This window comes from Agelaius phoeniceus, chromosome 5 (assembly GCF_051311805.1).
Source record: "Agelaius phoeniceus isolate bAgePho1 chromosome 5, bAgePho1.hap1, whole genome shotgun sequence".
Taxonomy (NCBI): Eukaryota; Metazoa; Chordata; class Aves; order Passeriformes; family Icteridae; genus Agelaius; species Agelaius phoeniceus.
The window spans coordinates 13343693-13361030 of record NC_135269.1 but is presented as its reverse complement, the minus strand read 5'-3'; the positions used below and the strand labels follow the sequence as shown (position 1 = coordinate 13361030).

At 46.4% G+C, this 17338-nt stretch overlaps 1 protein-coding gene across 5 annotated transcripts in view; it reads left to right on the top strand.

Moving 5' to 3' along the window:
• Positions 1–17338, top strand: part of WEE2 (WEE2 oocyte meiosis inhibiting kinase) — a 22200-nt gene extending 4862 nt beyond the window's left edge. For 4 of the 5 annotated variants that reach the window (XM_077178331.1, XM_077178330.1, XM_077178329.1 and 1 more), the window contains exons 2-12: positions 40–410; positions 3102–3301; positions 3840–3888; positions 5449–5621; positions 6257–6378; positions 7651–7797; positions 8574–8675; positions 8999–9084; positions 9949–10119; positions 10201–10343; positions 11279–12530. In XM_077178331.1, coding sequence (XP_077034446.1) covers positions 40–410; positions 3102–3301; positions 3840–3888; positions 5449–5621; positions 6257–6378; positions 7651–7797; positions 8574–8675; positions 8999–9084; positions 9949–10119; positions 10201–10343; positions 11279–11435 — 1721 coding nt within the window. In that variant the 3' untranslated portion in view covers positions 11436–12530. Of the gene's footprint in view, positions 1–39; positions 411–3101; positions 3302–3839; positions 3889–5448; positions 5622–6256; positions 6379–7650; positions 7798–8573; positions 8676–8998; positions 9085–9948; positions 10120–10200; positions 10344–11278; positions 12531–12783; positions 12821–13651; positions 13713–14624; positions 14766–15438; positions 15527–16045; positions 16135–17172 lie in introns of those variants that run through there. The other variant, XM_054631464.2, reaches the window with a different exon arrangement.

Genomic DNA, 17338 nt, shown 5'->3' with positions numbered 1-17338 from the left:
GTATTTACAGATAAACTTTCTGTCTCTTTAACAAAACAGGCCAGTATCAGCTCTGCTGCTCTGTTTCATGTGCTAACATGGATGACTGGGACAACAACAATGAGTTCATCCAGCGACTGGACTTTTCCAGTTGTGGTGAAGAGAGTGAAGAAAGAAGTGTAAATGAGGAGGACTCCCTGAACTTGAGCCCCCCCAGAAGCTCAGAGTTCCAGAAATGGCAAGAGAGCAGTCCTCTGCCAAAAACCCCTCAGAGAAAGCTTAGTGAGATTTTCCTGAGCAGAACAAAAGCCTGGATGAGTCCCACCCTGAAGTCTTCCCCATCTGTGAGCAAGAGCTGGAGTAAACCTGAGACACCACTGCACATCACCTGGAAAAAGCTGCAGCTCTGTGACACCCCTCACACTCCTAAGGTAATGGTAGGTCTGGGGTGCCTCTGTAGGAGAGAAATGCATCTCCCTTCAAGAAGCTCGTGGTTTGGGGGGAGCTTGGAGGTAGGCAGCTGCACTTGCTGCTCTGTTCAGCACATTTTTGGATGCTAACAGGTTTGGTGTTGAAAATTGGAAATGGCATTATGGCTGGGATGTGTACTTTACCTGGCAGGAGTGGTCAGCTCCAGCCAGCTTGTTGTCTGGTGCCACAGTGTTCCTTTTTGTGGGAAAGAGTTGCTCAGCAGATCTGAAGAAAGCAGGGCTTTGCTCTCAGGGCAGCAGATCTCCTATGGAAGGGTAGCAAACTAAAGTGAGCTTGTGGAGGGGAGTTAGCCTCTCTTCACCTGTGTCACTGTCCTAAATGCAACTTAGCTACTGAATCAGTTTCTTGGGAGAATGATCCCAGCCCCTGTTTTATGTGTAACTTCTTGGAGAGAGTAGAATACAACTGCTTTTTGTCTTGAGTAAGCACAGGTGGGGACTTGGCAGCAGCTTCTCTGTTCCTAGATGATTTCTGGTGTGTGCATGGCTCCAAGCAGTCCAGACCTGCAGTGAAGCGTGGCTGTTGCTCTTCTCTCAGTGTTCCTGCTCTACTGATAGATTGTTTGCTCCTTTCCTTAAGTGCTACACAGAGGATCAGTGCTTTAATGCTTCTGAGCTAGGCTGTGACTTCTGTCCTCCTCCAGAAACCTGACTGTGTGGAGAGAAGGATGATCCTCTGGCTTTATATGATTGACTGTGTGGCAATATTTCCTGAGGAATGGCCTGCCACTCTCTAAGGGAAAGCATCTAAAGGGCATCCCTCAAAAAAACTTCCTGTAATGACCCTTTATAAGAAATCTCCCTAAATCTCACCTTAACATAGGTGAGAAGTTGTCCTTGCTTTGGATGGAGTTAATTTTGTCCTAGTAACTGGTACTGCATTGTCATTTTGGGCTTCAGGACAGTGTTGCTAAAACATGGTTGTTGCTGAGTGGTGTTTACCCAAAGTCAAGGTCTTTTCAGTTTCCCATGTTCTGCCAGTGAGCAGAAGCACCTGCAGCTGTGTGGCTCCAAAGCCAGGACAGCTGCTAGGAACAAACCAGAGGAAAGTTCATACCATAGAATGTCATGCTCAACATATAAACAGAAGGAAATTAGCCAGGAGGGGCTGATTAGGGCCCAGGGATGGGCTGGACATCAGTCAGCAGGTGGTGAGCAATTGTGAATCACTTGGCTGTCTTGGGTTTTATTTCTCTTTTCATAGCAATAATAATGATTATATTTTATTTTAATCATTAAATTGTTCTTTTCTCAACCCACAGGCTTTACCTGTTTTTCCCTATTTCTGCTCCCCATCCCACTGAGGAAGGCATTGTAGCTGTGAGCAAAGGGTTCAAAAGCAGAGGGCTGGGGTTAAACCACAATAGAGGTGTATAAAAATCTTCTCCAGAGCAGATGGGCTGCAGGTAGGGAATGCTGCTTTCAGGGTGTGCATTGTGTAGGTAACATGTTGGCTGGATGATTCAAAACTTGTAGTTTGTCATGTTGTAGCCCATAAGCAGCAGTCACATGAAATCAACCATTTATTTTCCTTTCTCTCCTGGGATAAAGGTCTTGTTTTCCAAGCATGCTGCAAAAGATGGGCTCTAAAGGGCCTAAATCTGCCTGTAGACAAATCTGAGAGCATTGGCCTTAGACCATCTGAAAGTGATAGAAAGGATGAGAGAGCAGAGCCCTGTCTAAAACTGCAGGCAGAGCCACCAGATGTGAGTGGAGATGGGGCTCCAGGATTGTAATAGTGAGACCACTGTGGGATTGAAAAGATATAAGAGTGCCTTGATCTTCAATAGGGAGACTTTGTGTTCTTAAAGGGCTTTTAACTAAAAGAAAGCACAATGTTAAATGATCCTTTAGACTGTAAGCCACTCTCTTGAAGCTGAAACAAGTCAAAACCAAATGTATTTTTTTAAAAGCTCATGGTTACCGAAGGAGTCAAATCAGAGAGAGTAGATTTGTCTTCAGCTCAAGACTGCTGAATATACTTTCTATGGGCCAAGGTTCTGGACCAGTGAGTGAAACACAATGGCCTGTGTTCTGTGGCAAGGTGAACTACAGAAGATCCAGATCTTTCTGAATTTTAATTTCTGAAACTCTGGTTTTCACTTGTAAGGAGAAACGGGTTCATTTTTCTTTGCTAGTAGCCATATAAAAAAATATTTCTAGCAACTTCCCCTATCCTAATGCTGCTAAGTGCTGGGAAATCTGGCTGGTGTTCTAGCTCATCTCCTGACAAACCTGTCCTGACTGAACTGATGCAATGGTCCATGCCTGGCAGAACTAGGTCTTCCATGTTAATACAACATATGATGCAATTTCTACCTCTCTGTAGGAGGGAAAGGGGAGCAGCTGGCTCCTCTTGAGGACTGTGATTGCCAGAATGGCTCTGCAGGCCTTGCCCAAGTGAGCAGGGAATAGACTATGAAAGGGCTTAACAAAGAATGGAATGCTTTGTGGAAAATGAAAACTGTGGAGACTAAACTAGGGACACAGGGATTTAATCATTCAGCTCTGCCAAGGAAGGGAGCTGAGTTCTCCTTGAGTTACAGGAGAACAAGAATTTTATTCTGAAATAGCAACAACAAAAAAATGTCCTGGTTTATTTGCCACTTATTTTTTCCTCTCTCAACACAGAGCCTGTTATCGAAGACAGCTTTGCCTTCATCTGCAACAAAGGTCCCGCCCAAAGGCCTCCGACACCTGAGGCTCACTCCCCGTGCTGACCCTGAGGACTCCTCCCACGCTTCTCTTGTCAACATTAACCCCTTCACACCTGAGTCCTATCGACAAACGCTCTTCCATCCTAATGGGAAGAGGAAGGCTGCAGGAGAGCTGTAAGTGAGCTTCTCTTAGGCAGCAGACTGAAATCAGACTGCTGGAAGGGGATAAGCAATGGAGATGTTCAGTATCTGGACTTATTTGCCAACAATGAATCATCTGGTTCTGTAGTATTCATTGCTGTAGAGTAAATGTTAGCAGATGTATCAAGGTAACAGAAGTATAAATAAAAATCAATCATTGCCTCTGTTCACAAAGGTAAGTGGGGGATCAAGAGCTCTCTTTAGTGCTATGGCTGCAGCTTCAGCAGGAATAAGGAGGCCAGGGGCATGATGCCTCTGGAAATGCCACTCTGTCTTGTGGGCAGTGCTGAAATTGCTTTGTGGAGGCCTCCTAAGTGAGAACAAAGAATTCCCAACCTGGGACTGCAGTCTTTAAGAGCTCAACTAAAAACTTGTCTATCAACTCTATAAAATACATGATTAGGCTGTGAAGCAAGGTTTGGAGGCTCATTTGAAAGATGCTTTAATTTCAAATCCAGTTGGATTGCTGCACTGAAATGATACACCCGACTTTCCTAATCTTCTGTTATAGGAAGGATTCTCATCCAGGAAGCCAGATTAAAAAGGAGCTGCCTCCAAAGGTGAGTGTCTGTACGTTTTCCTCCCACAGAGTGGATAAGGTGTTTGCAAAAGCTTGGTGTTTGATGGAATTTATTCTGTTATTGGAGTAGAAACCGTGGCACTGTGCCAGAGGATGAATACCTGTGACAGAAAAGGTTTAAGCTGAATGTTTTGTTAACGTTTGTTTGCGATGACAAACTTGGAAAAGGTGGAATTGTTTCCAACTGCAATAGCCAGGCTTATGGAAGGACAACGGTACCCTCTAGCCGAGCAGACTGGGATTGCAGGCAAATGGGCTCCCTGGAAAAACTACACCTGCAGAGCAAATCTGCCACCAGGCAACACCCGGGCTACCACAATTATTGTTTTACCTAGAAGAAAGCCTCAAGTAACCTGTGAATTACTGGAATATTATTCTGCTTGATTGCACATGGGATTGAGTATGTAATATAGGTATAAAATTGTGTACTGGGAGGTATTTTTACTGCCAAGCTTCTTAAGATAGTGTAAAATACAGCTGCCTTATGAAATGCAACCTGTTGGGGAGGGCTGCTGTTTCATGTGAGCCACACTTTACTGGCTGTGAGGACCAACTCTTACCTTCTCCTCTGTAACATAAACTACAGCAATCACAGCAGTTGCTGAGGAAGCCACTGAGCAACATGAGCTGCTGTCCCTGTAAGGGATGGAGAAAAATCACTTAGATCACTCTTGTTGTTCACTTCATGCTCCAGTGCTTATCTTTTCTTTACTTATTTCCCCTGCCAGTAGGCATCACTCTCCCAGCAGCACCAGCAGTTCCTCGATCCCTAGTGGCCATTATTGTAGCAATAATTATGTTCCAGCAGTTCTGCCAGCTTTCAACTCTTTGTGGAAAAGTGCCTCTGGGTGAGATTTCAGTGAGAATACAAACAAATACCCTGAGACCAGCTAATCTGCCATGAGCCAACAGCTGGTGCTTCAAACCTGCAGAGCCTGAGCTGATACAGAATGGCCTTGGCTGCAGGCAACCTCAGCTGCCAGGGCAGAGCTGCTCTTGCATAGCTGTGGTCACACAGAGCCAACACACCAAGCTCCTCTCCTGAGCTCAAAATGGGCAATAGATCTAAGGGCTTCTCTACTCCTGTCTTTAGGCCAACACCTTGTTGTTGCCTGCTGTTCATCCCTGAGTGCCTCCATCAGCTGTGGGAACTGGTCTGGGTTATCAGGAGAAGGGATTTCATGGTAGTAACCCAAGGAGCTTAGGCATATACAGCCAACTAGACTAAATTTCTCCTTAACTACAATTTCTACCTCTATGGCTAACAAATCCTGATTATATAAAACCAACCAGCCTTGCAGCTTGGCCAACCCAGGGAAGGTGGCCTTAAAGTGGTCAGAAAAAACACAAGTGAAAGGTGATTTCAAGAACTGAAATGGCTGTTTCAAGAACTGGCCACACACCTGCACCTATGCCTGGATGAGCACCCCAAATGGGAGAGGGAGCAATGGGGGTGCTCAGTGTTACACACCTCTAGAACAATGACAGCTATTGAGGCTTTCAGCTCCTGTTTGCCTTTGCTGTTTCTGTCTCTTTGCAGAGATACACTCTGAAGGCGAGCAATATGGTTTCCCGCTACAAGAAGGAGTTCCTGGAACTAGAAAAAATTGGTGTGGGGGAATTTGGCTCTGTCTACAAGTGCATCAAACGCCTTGATGGATGTGTTTATGCCATCAAACGCTCCAAAAGGCCTCTGGCAGGATCCTCAGATGAGTGAGTGTGCTTGCTGGAATCTGCCAGTTGAAATGATGGGCATGTTCTTGAGAGGTGTGATGGGAAGGAGGGAGTGTGGATCTAAAAGCATCTGATGGGTGGCATGAGCAAGAATTGGCTACTGCTGCACACAAGTAACAGCTGGGAACGTGGGGGAAGATACCACTATACAACTATGGGATGTAAATGTCTAGGGAAGGAAGAAGCCACATGCACTGCAAAGTGGGAGGATGGAATACCTGAACACCTTGGGTCCATGCAGAGAGTTTCTTTACAATAACTGCCAAGAAGTTTATTTGACAGACATACTGCTGTCCCTGCCTTGCTGTATGGCCAGCACTACTCTTATCCATATTGACCAGCTTGTGGTGTCCTGTAGCTAAAGCAAAGTCTTTGAAGCTGCTGCTGCCTTTGCCTCTTTAACAAAAGACTTGCTCAGCAATTTTCTTTAACAGCTGCTCAGGGCGTTTGAGCAAGGGCAGGTTTTGCCTCAGCAGCTGGGAGAGCCAGTCTGTCTGTCAAAACCTGAGAGAAAGGGGGAACAGAGGGGTTCAGGACTTTGGCAGGGCTCCTCTCCTGGTGCCTGGTATCCTCTGGCAGCCTGTCAGCTCAGCTTTTCCCTGTGTGCCCCCTAGGCAGCTGGCCCTGCGGGAGGTGTATGCCCACGCCGTGCTGGGGCACCACCCCCACGTCGTGCGCTACTACTCGGCCTGGGCGGAGGATGACCACATGATTATCCAGAATGAGCACTGCAATGGTAAGGGTGCACCCTGCTCAAGGCTGACATCCCAGCATGGGCAAAGTTCCCTTCTTTTGTACCTTCATGTAGGTGTTGTGGCTTACAACAAAGCAAACTGCCCTGGGGCTGCATTTCTGTGGAGAATCCAGTAAGGGCACATAATATTTAGGTGAAGCTCTGAGTGTGCTAATGTTTTAGAAGCAGTGGAATTTTGTACTGCTGGGATTTGAAAGCTGTTTCTCTGTTTTGGCTGGCCTGGAAAAGCATTCCCCATTCTGATGCTCAGGGTTGTGCTGAGACTGTCCAGGTAACACCTGATATGAATGACTCAAGAGCTGCTGACTCAAGGTCCCTGTATCTTGGCAAAACCTCCTCCTAATGGGCGTGGACAGTGACTGGTTGGATGAAGGCACCTTGAATCCTGACTAGAAAAAAGGGGTTTACAGCTGCAGAGGAATGCAGCAAATGATGAGGCTAAGTATAAATGGGCTGCTGCAGGCAGGGTGGCAAACTCCTACTGAAGTTTGCCCTTGGCAATACCACTGCTTGAGAGAAATTGGAAAAGATGCCTTTAGCTGCCGGAGTTGCTGAAAGCAAATATGTAATGTTCATCTTTGGACTGCAGCTGTAGTCTTGGGGCTCAACGAAGAGTGGTGACAGCTGTTTGGAGTATTGCTCTAAAATTTGGTGGAGGCAAACACAAAATGTGGTGCTCATTGCTGCAGCATCAGTGTACTGCTTGTGTCCTGGTGGCTGAACATCTGAGGCTAAAGGAGAGGTGGTCAAAAGTAAGCTGATGGAGACAGAGGCTATGATAGCTTCTAGCTCTGAAATATCCAAAGTGTCTTGATGGATACTCACAAAACTGTGTCGAATATTAATGCTTTTCAGTCGAAGATCTGCCAGTGGGAACTGAATTTCTTTGTTCCACCATTCCTACACCTGCTTTCTGCATCTAAGCACAGCAGAAGCAATTAATTTTTCTGCTGTTCACTTGCAGCAGCACCAGCATCATTAAGAGGTCAGCCCTCCTGGCAGGATGTAGAGCTGTAGGCTGGAGGTAGAACTGCAGTTGGCCATCCTTGTTGAGCAGCAGGCTGGGTGTTCCAGGGCAGTGGGAAGGCTGCAGCCAAGTGGTGATGGCCAAGTTTGCTCAGGAGAGCACACAGAGCTGCTGGGGTTGGGGGTTTGTCACTAGCCAGCCTCCAAGTGTTCTGGGCAGCTAAACTGTTTCAAACATGCTGTTCCATAAAACCTCTGTCAGGTCTCAGGCTGACTGTTTTCCTCTAGGTGGGAGTCTCCAAGATGCACTGCTGGAAAATGCAAAGCTTGGGCAGTATTTCCCAGAAGGAGAGCTGAAGGAAATATTGCTGCAAGTCTCCATGGGTCTAAAATACATCCACAACTCTGGCCTTGTGCACCTGGATATCAAACCTAGTAAGTAGAGTGCCCTTCTCCTTTGTGGAGGGTTTCCTAGTGAACCCTCAGGGGCAGGACCTGTGATAAATCCTTCTGAGTGGACTGATTGTAGTACTCCAAAGAAAAGAGGACCTTGCCCTTGTCTTGTGTATGGTGCTTTGGTTTTTTTTTTTTTTAATTTTTATTTTGATTTGTGCCTTGTGCCACTACTGCTGATCTAAATTTGAGATTTTTTTTCTGATCGTCGGCAGCATTTTACTCCTGTCTCCTGACCTTTGTAATCCTAGCTCATGGGAATCACCTGCATACTGATGGAGCAAGTAGGGCTGCCAGGGAAGATGGGCACTTCCTTATTTACTGTCCTGTTGCACAACACTTGTCTTTTGTGTGTTTAGCTACCTTGGGGGGGATTAAGTTCCTGCAAAAACAGAAACACAGTTTCCTCTCTGCAGGATGGTCACCTCCAGGGCAATGCTTCTCCTCTGTCACATAGTTAATATTCTCAGAGGGGAACTCTGTTTTCCTGCTGAAATTATGCTTCTCCCATAGAGGGCAGAGGGAGGGGAAAGCTGATTTCACTGGGATATTTAATGCACAAGATAGAACTGTCTTATGCCAGCTGTGTGGCTGAATGTGAGCTGGGCATAAAGCTGACTACTAGGTGGGAAGCATGTGCATAATTTCTCTGGCTGCAAAGCTTAACTACTTTGACAGGTGGGATTTTGACAGAGTTGTCAGGCTGCTGCAGCCTGACTGCTGGTATCACCTTATTGCTAAACTTCTCTGTCTTGCAGGTAATATCTTCATCTGTCACAAGCTGGCAGTTTCAGGCCCTGCTGGGCAGGAGGAGAGTGACAGTGAAGATGAGTTCTCTCCTGGTGTGGTGTATAAGATTGGTAGGTTTTAGCCTACTTTACAGCTGGCCTAAGATTAGGGCTGCCCATTACTGCCTGAGACTGCTGTGTCCTCTGGCTGAGGAATCTTGCACATAGAACTGATAGGATATTCATGAATGCCCCGATTACTCACCAGGATTAATCCCTCTAAGAAAAGTCACAGAAAATTCATGTGCTTGTTTCCAAGTGCAGATTCCTGAGTTAGGAGCAGGCTTGCTCTCTTACTCAGTATTTCTCTGTGGGTGCCTATCAAGTGCAGGCTTTTATTGGAGAATGACTTCAGTTTGCTTCATTACATTTCAGCTGCTTGCTCTTTGTCTCAGGTGACCTTGGACATGTGACATCAATAACAAACCCTCAGGTGGAGGAAGGAGACAGACGGTTTTTGGCCAATGAAATTTTGCAAGAGGTAAAACTGTTAGAGCAGGGCAGTAGGGAGAGATCAGCTATAGAGCAGTCATTAGTCTGAGTTGTTCCTCACCTTATCTCCTCTTTCATCTGTCTGGTCTGGCTGTGAAATCTGTGAAATTAGCACTTTATCATAAACAATAATGGTGTGAGTCTTATCATGTAAATACTTAGTTAATATGTAAATACTTCATAAGTAGCTATCATTGGATTATTGCAACTATTCCACTTGAGGGATCAGTGAGACAAAACCTTTATCAGTTTAAAGACATTTGATTTGCATATCCAGCTGAGATGAAACTACTGGATGTGATTATTGAGGAATATATTTACCCAGACAGATGCCTTGTAAAACAAACACTGAACAAATAGTGGTGGGAGGCACAACATATCTCTTAAACTGACTGCAGTTTTGACACTCCAGCCAACAAATGGAAAGGGAATCAGAATGGAACAACCAGCTTGGATGTGTTCTTCAGATTTTTAAGGGACACTATCTGTGCTGCAAGTGGATTTAGGAACTGTTGGACCAATGTATGAGATGAGCCTTCAGTTTGAGTTGGGCTTGGGTAGCTTATTGCCTTGTGGTGGAGGCTGGAGGTACACACGTGTTAGGCCATCCTCTGGAGTTACTGCAGTGATTCCAACGTGGCCTGCAAGGTCCTTATGGCTGGCTGAGATCCAACGTGCTGCTGGTTAGTCCTACTGCCAGTGCTTTCATGCTGAAGAGCAGGAAACAGCTCACTGAAGGCAGTGCTACATACAAACATTTGCTTGGCTGTTTGTTTTTGAGCTCATACCGCACCTCACCTTTGCTTAGTGCAGCAAGATGTTCCTTTCTAACAGCTTTCCCTTCTCTCTGCAGCAATACTGCTACCTGCCCAAGGCAGACATCTTTGCCCTGGCACTCACGGTGGCTCTGGCAGCCGGGACAGCACCGCTGCCCCACAATGGGGCCCTGTGGCACCACATCCGCAAAGGCAACGTCCCACCCATCCCCCAGAAGCTTCCCCACCGTTTTCTTGAGCTCCTCAAGGTGAGGATGATGGGATGGTGGCTTTTGCAGCTGGCATGTGATAGGAAGGAGTGTTAAACTCTGAACTCCTTTGCCTTCTAGCTCATGATCCACCCTGACCCAGCACAAAGACCTTCTGCCACGGCTCTCACCAAACACCCTGTTCTCCGTCCTTCCTGTGGAAAAGCTGTGCAGCTCCAGGAGCAGCTCAATATGGAGAAATGCAAGACTGCCATGCTGGAAAGGTAGGGCTGGCTTGGGCATGAAGGGGAGAAGGCGTGGGCACGACCATGCTGGTCACCAGCTTTGAATGAAGGGTGGTAGTGCTGGGAGAATGCACGTGCAGAAATCCCCAGCCAGTTCCTGTGCCTGGAGCTGGGGGAATGATGGGGATGTAAAACAGGGACTTGCAGTGCCCAGGCAGCAGCTGTGCTTCAGCTCTGGCTTGGAGGAGCTGGCTGAGTTTTAACAGTGAACTCATGCACTTCCTGCAACCACTGGTGGTGTCAAATGCTGATATAACCTGCAGCCAGTGGGCAGATGAGGAATTGATAATGCACTGAGATAGTGAGCTAGGCATAGAGGGAAGAGAAATATCAGGTTGTGGCAGATTTCCCTTGTTCCCTCTCACTGCTGTTGGCAGCAGTGTTTTGGGGTGCTGGGATCTAAGAACTGCCCCACAACCCCTCTAAGTGCAGTGCTCAGCTGGGGAGGAGGTTTTCTGTGTAGACAGAAGAGTGAATGATCTGGAAGAACAGCAAGTACCAGAAAGGGATGAAAGGCAATGGAAAAGAAGCATCTGCCTTTATTTAGGTATTATATATGTATAAGATGACATTGATCTAAGTTTCAGCACTCACAACTATCTGAAACAATGGGAGAAAAACTGAGCCAGGTGCTCCCCATGCTGGTGCCAGTGTGTTGCTGACCTGATACATGGTTTTCTTCTGGTAAATCTTCAGAGCTCCTATCTTTTCAAACAGGAACTCTAGGGACAGCTACAGTAATCTTCATGTTACCCTCTGGGCTGAGAAACTGCCCCTTTTGAGCAGAGCTGGAGTATTACAGTAACCCTCTAATGCAAGATTGTTCATAGTTTGCTTCTGTAGCTGCTGGGGATTCATGCCCATGACATGACATGGCTTTCTTGCTTTCCTCTTCCCTCGTCTCCCCCCTGCAGGGAACTTAAAGCAGCTCGCCTTGCCCAGAGCCTCATGAAGGACCAAGCCTTAGGAAGTGCCAAGTTACAAGAGTCTGAAACCTCTTCTAAGCAGAAGAGCAAGCGTCTGGTGGGAGGGAAGAGCTGTCGCTCCTTTAGCTTTACTCTGGGTTTCTGAATTTGTGCTGTCCAAAGACTGCTGAATGATGGCCCTGTGAAAGCAGAGGGTCTGCACAGACCAATGCCCCATATTCTCTCTCCCTGTTTGTGTTTTTTTTTGTTTTGTTCCCCTGTTAGTTATGAGATGTTGGCTGAGAAAAGAATGACTGACTTACAAATGTTGGATAATGGGATTTAACGTTATCCTCAGTCTTTTACTTGTTTATTTTTTTGTGTAATTGGCCTTGCTATGGACTCAGTGTAACTCTGCTGTGACGAAAGAATGACATTTTCTCTACTCACTTCCCTCTATCTTGAGCTGGGCCCTGTTATTGGTGATTTTGTGGTCTTAACACTTGGGCTGACTGTGTTTTAGAGGGGTGATAATGGCTGTACAGGGAGACAGCATCTACAGCTGGTACCTTCTAGGATCAAGCAGACAGAGACTACGGCAGCCAGTTTTAGCTACACATCAGGAGCCAGGCTGGTTACACACAGCTGTCCTGGGGGGCTCAGGGTGCAGCTGGAGTGGTGTTTCACTGAGGGGGGACACAGAGTCATAGGAAATACTTTGAGTTAAGGAGTGGGAGTTGAAGAAAAACATTCTTTCAAATTTTTGTAACTGGGTGTGCTCTAACAGACTAGTTAGTCCCTGGTGCCCGCCTCGTTTTCTGTCAATCGGGGAGGATTCCTTGTTCACCTGGGGGAGGCAGCTGCAGGGTGTTGGTAGCTGGGTCTGTCTGTACCCAATTCCCCTCCAGTACCTCGCACGTGGTGCGGCTGCCTGCCTGTGAACTGCAGCCTTTCGGCAAAGATGAGGGCAATTACAAAGGGCTCTTTCAGCTTTTTGGAGTTGCCCATGTTGATGGTTGTATGTATTTCGTATTTGAGATCTCATACACGCTTCCCCCTCTCCCTGCTAAATGTAACTTTGGGGGTCCTTGTCGCTTGTTTGTGTTGGTTGGACAGAGCCCTGCACTGCTATGCGAGAGCACTTGGTAACTCGCTCATTTCCAGCTTTTACTGGTTTGTTTTACGATGTTGCACATGCTGGCTTTTAACTGTTCGAGCCTATCGTTTAGTGCGAATAAAGGTTTTATCATTTTTTAACGGATGATGGAGTGATGATATTTTTTTGGGTTTTTTTTTTTTTTTTTCCCCCTCCTCGACCTCGGGGTCCCACGGGGGCTCGGGGTGCGGGCGCTGCTCGGGTCTGGGGCGCGTTTCCGCCCGGAACCCGCGGCCCGGCCCTTTCCTGTTCCGGCCGGCCGCGGGCGCAGCGCGGCGGCGGCGGGAGCGGCGCGGAGGGCGCGGGCTCGGGGCTCCGTGGGGCGCTGCTTCAGCCCTGCTTTTCCCTCCAGGCGCAGGCTCGGCGGCAGCATGTGGCGGCGACCGGCGTGGCAGGTAGGGCCGTGCGGGCCGGCGCCCTCGGAGCGGCGGGGGAGCCGCGGCTCCAGCCCCTGTGCCCCGCCGGGAGCCCGGAGCGGCTCTCCGGACACGGAACAGCGCTCCGGGAAGGGGAGGGGCGGACAGAGCCGAGCGCCCGGAGCCCTCGGCCGGCCGTGCCCGCTGGGCCGGGGCCCCGGCCCTGGGTCTGCCCTTGGGGAGAAGGAGCTCTGGAACCACCTGATCGGGGAAATGAGCCCTTTTTTCCAGTTTCTGCACCTGGATCTCTGGCAGAAGTCTTTCTGGGCTTTCCCCTCTCCCACCCCCCGCCTCTCTTCTAAGATGGAATATTTGCTGGGATACGGCTTTCCCCCTTGTAGTACTAAGAATTTTGTGTCCTCGATTTGCCTTGGGAACAAAGGTGTCAGTGCCTCCACTGCTCATTCCAGTGGATGGATGTACTTTTTGGAGCAGAACCATCAGACCTGTTTGTTTCCAAAGGCTGAAGCTCAAACAACTAAACCCCCAAATCTCCTACAAATCTCCTTCCCTCTTATTTACATATTACAGAAAAACAGTAGTTACTGCATGTCTCAAAAATAATTGCTGGAGGTGTACCTTTGGGCCACACTTTTTTCTAGGCACTCTTTGATTTAACCAGATATTCTTTAAATAATCTTACTAGCTTCATTTGGCTGAATAGATTTCTCTCCTCAGGTCCCCCATTAGTTACCTGGCAAAGTACATATTTGCAGAGCCTCTGCAAGGGCTCAGAAAATAAGTTGTGAAGGCTTGTGAATGCTGTTCCTAGTTTGTGTCTTGGAAACTGACATTTCTCTGTTCCTTCAGGCGCTCCGCCAGTTTGTAAGACATGACTCTGACACGGTTAACTCACTGGTACTTGAAAGATGTAAGTACCCCTGAGATGCAATTTAATTGTTACACTCATTGTGTTTATCTCAGTTGTAGGACATCTGAAATAGGGCAGGAGAGAAGCAGTAGGAATGGTGGCTCCTCAGTGTAGCACCTAAGATTGTGTTTCAAGCCCACAGTCTTGAGTGGCTTCCTGTCTGGTCCCTGTCAGATGAAGCAGCACTTTAGGGGGGAAAGAAGAAAGTCCTGATGAAGACTGCCATTCTATAGGGCAGATAGTTGTGCTTTATCTGTGGCAGTGGTTTGGCTCTGCTCTTGGCATGTTTTCTAAACCTGCCTTCAGGTCTCTTGTGTGCTTGTTTCTCACACTCCTGGGGCACTTGTGTGTGTGCTGCTGCCCCAGCAGGGTTTGCTGCAGGTGTACTTCAGCCTTCACTATTCACTTCACATGCTCATTGTGCACAAGGGATACTTCCCTGACCTCTTCCAGTTGTCCTTGAACGTGGAGAAGGAAGGGATAGACTGTGTCTGCCTAGGCCTGGTAATGGTCTAAAAACTTGACTCACTCATTCAGAGGATGGAGTACAGTAATGCAACTTTGTTTCAAAGGTACTGCTGTGCATTGTGCTTTATCATTATGAAACAAATAAAAGCCACATAAATGCAGTTTCGTCTCAAGTGATACATGGATGTATCTGGGAAAGAGATGGAACAGAAAGGATAAGGAACCTTTGGCTTTTTAAATCAGTTAGTTCACAGTGATAATGACAGTACAGACACAGTCAACCATCTGCTGGGGCCTGAAAAAGCCAAATGTCACAAGAATGTAAAAGTGCTCAGGAGGTGCAGAAAGTTGTGATCCTGGCCCTTGAGAAAAGCTGCTGACTGAGGGCTTGCCATGCTTAGAAGCATCATAATTCACCTGTGTGTTTGGTCTCTCTTGTTTCAGCCATGAATCGTGTTCAGCTGCTTGGTCGGGTTGGACAGGACCCTATCATGAGGCAAGTGGAAGGAAAAAATCCTGTTACCATATTTTCCCTTGCAACCAATGAGATGTGGCGGACAGGAGATAGTGAAGTGGGCCAGGGAGGTGAGTCTGCACAGCAACATGTCCCAGGTCACGGCTGCAGGGCCAGCAGCAGCACACTGGCAAATCTCTGGGGTGCAGGAAGGTTCTTTTGAGCTCAGCAGAGATGCTGGTGCATTTGTGTGTGTGTGTCTCACTGATGCCCAGCAGCATGTACTGATCTGCTGTTGGCCTTCCTCAGGAGGAGAGGAGAGTGTGCTGAGTGGGCAGTTTGTCACTGGTGGGGGGTGTGTCGGAGGCACAGCAGGTTCTGTGCTCTTACTCGTGTTTCAGGATGAGAAAAATAAAGAAAAGATAATTTTCTTATTGATTGTCATCAGTTTGCATCTGCAGATGTCTCATTCTCTAGATTCTGTTCAGTGTGGAGTGTTTGAGGGTAAAAATGTGGGTGTTAGAATGGTGGGTACTACATGAGGGGAAAAAAATTAATACCATGAGCACTGTCTTACAGAAAAAGCAATGTCTTGGTTTGAACTGTGCTTCTGCACAAGAATTTGTTTGGACAAGGATGAGTGGAACATTTAGTTCTGGAGTGAAGTGGGAGATGGAGTGCTACTATACTTCTGTTTTCAAATCACTTCTCATAATTTGAGAATATAAATGTGTTGAAACTAATTTGAGTCTTGTGTCACAAAGAGGATTTGGCATCTAGCTCTGTTACTTCTGTGTACCCTAGGTGATGTCAGTCAGAAGACGACATGGCACAGGATCTCTGTCTTCAGACCTGGCCTCAGGGATGTCACCTATCAGTATGTGAGGAAGGGGTAAGTGAACAACAAATGTGGCTGAGGATTTAATGCCTTCATAATGGATTACTGTAATAATTATGGTGACCAGGAACTGTAATAAGATACAGGTGGCATAAAACAAACTAGCAGAGCAGCTACAAACAACTGATACAAAAGCCTGTGTACCTTGAATCAGATTCTGAATTCAGCCTTTTCATCAGGAAGTGTAGTGATAAGACAAAGAGTCATGGGCTCCAAGTGAAAGAAGGGAAATTCAGGTTGGATATATTGATGTAAACCTTACTGTCAAGGTAGTGAGGCCCTGGCACAGGTTGCCCAGAGAAGCTGTGGGTGCCCCATCCCTGGAAGTGTTCAAAGTCAGGCTGGATGGGGCTTTGAGCAGCCTGATCTAGTGGATGGTATTCCTGCCCATGGCCAGGGGTTTGGAACCTGTGGTCTTTAGGGCAACATTTTAAATTCAATCCCAAATTGATTACAGAGTGGAAAACAGCAGCACAGTTCTCTGACCAAAATCAAATTCTTGGTTTTTTTCAGCTCTCGAATCTTTGTTGAAGGGAAGATAGATTATGGTGAATATACAGATAAGAACAATGTGAGGCGACAGGCCACAACAATTATAGCAGGTAAGGAGCAAAGCACCAAGGTACCCTTTGCCCTTTTAAAATGAAAAGAGGGTGAAGGACCTCTGAAATGAAGCTTGGTTTGTCTTCATCCTCAGTATCCACATTCAGGGATTTTGAGAGAATGGATAGTGTGTACCAGATTTCCTCTGGCACTGCTTGTGAACACACAGAAAATGAGAATATCCAGTTGCAAACTATTGGTGTCGTTTGCTTATCCCACAGAATGGATAAGGAGTAGACTTGTGTGTGCCTTGAGATACAACAAAGAAAACAAGGAAACTCAACTTTTTCCTTGAGCCTTTAAATACTGAGCATCCTGCAGCATCTTTATTGTGGATAGAGCTGCTCCTGTGTTGCTTTTGAATAAGGGATAAATTAATTGGGTAGTAAAGCAAACATTTCTGTTACAGAACTATGTCTAAAAAAACTAGAACAGAGGAAAAAGAGGGGAAAAAAAGGAACAGTCGTATTCCTGGATTTTTCTGCAGCCTCTTTAAATGCTAGTAGTGATATAAATTACTGGAAGGGAGAAGCAATTCTCTTTTTTAATTAGTATTCTCCTAATGGATTCTTGTTCAAGAGGCCTAGTCTCAAGGCACTTGAGAAATTCCTTAGGTTTGATGAAGTAGGAACTTCCCATAGTCCTACAGGCTGTTTACATGGTATATAGTATAGTATATAGTGCAGAGTGAGCATGACAAAACAAAAGGGAAATAAGCTGTAACTGATGGAGATTGTAGTCAAAGAATTAAACCATTATTTTAAAATGTTTTTAGTGTCTTTCACTGTTCAGCAGCTTTTCATCAGCTTTAGCACACTTGTTTCATGGTACATATGGCCACCTTGAATTGTCTGCTTTCAGGGGAGGTAGAGAAGGAGCCTTGTATTGGACACTGTTTTGTTTTATCAACTATTATTCTGTTCCAAAATCCACATCTTAGCAACTTCTTTTAACACAAATACCTGGGCTTCATGGTGTGAAGGCTTACAACAAGGCAAAACAATGCTCAAGATTAATTTTTAAAATTTTTGTTTCAGATAATGTGATTTTTCTGAGTGATGGCTCGGTGAGAGAAAAGGTGTGATGTCCTTAGTGCTTGGATCCAGGCCATTTCATTCCTTTGGTTTTTCAGTGCTTCGTAATTCTGTAGTCACGTATATTGCTGTAGTTTCTTTATGAAATAAATAAAATGTTTGTTACCTA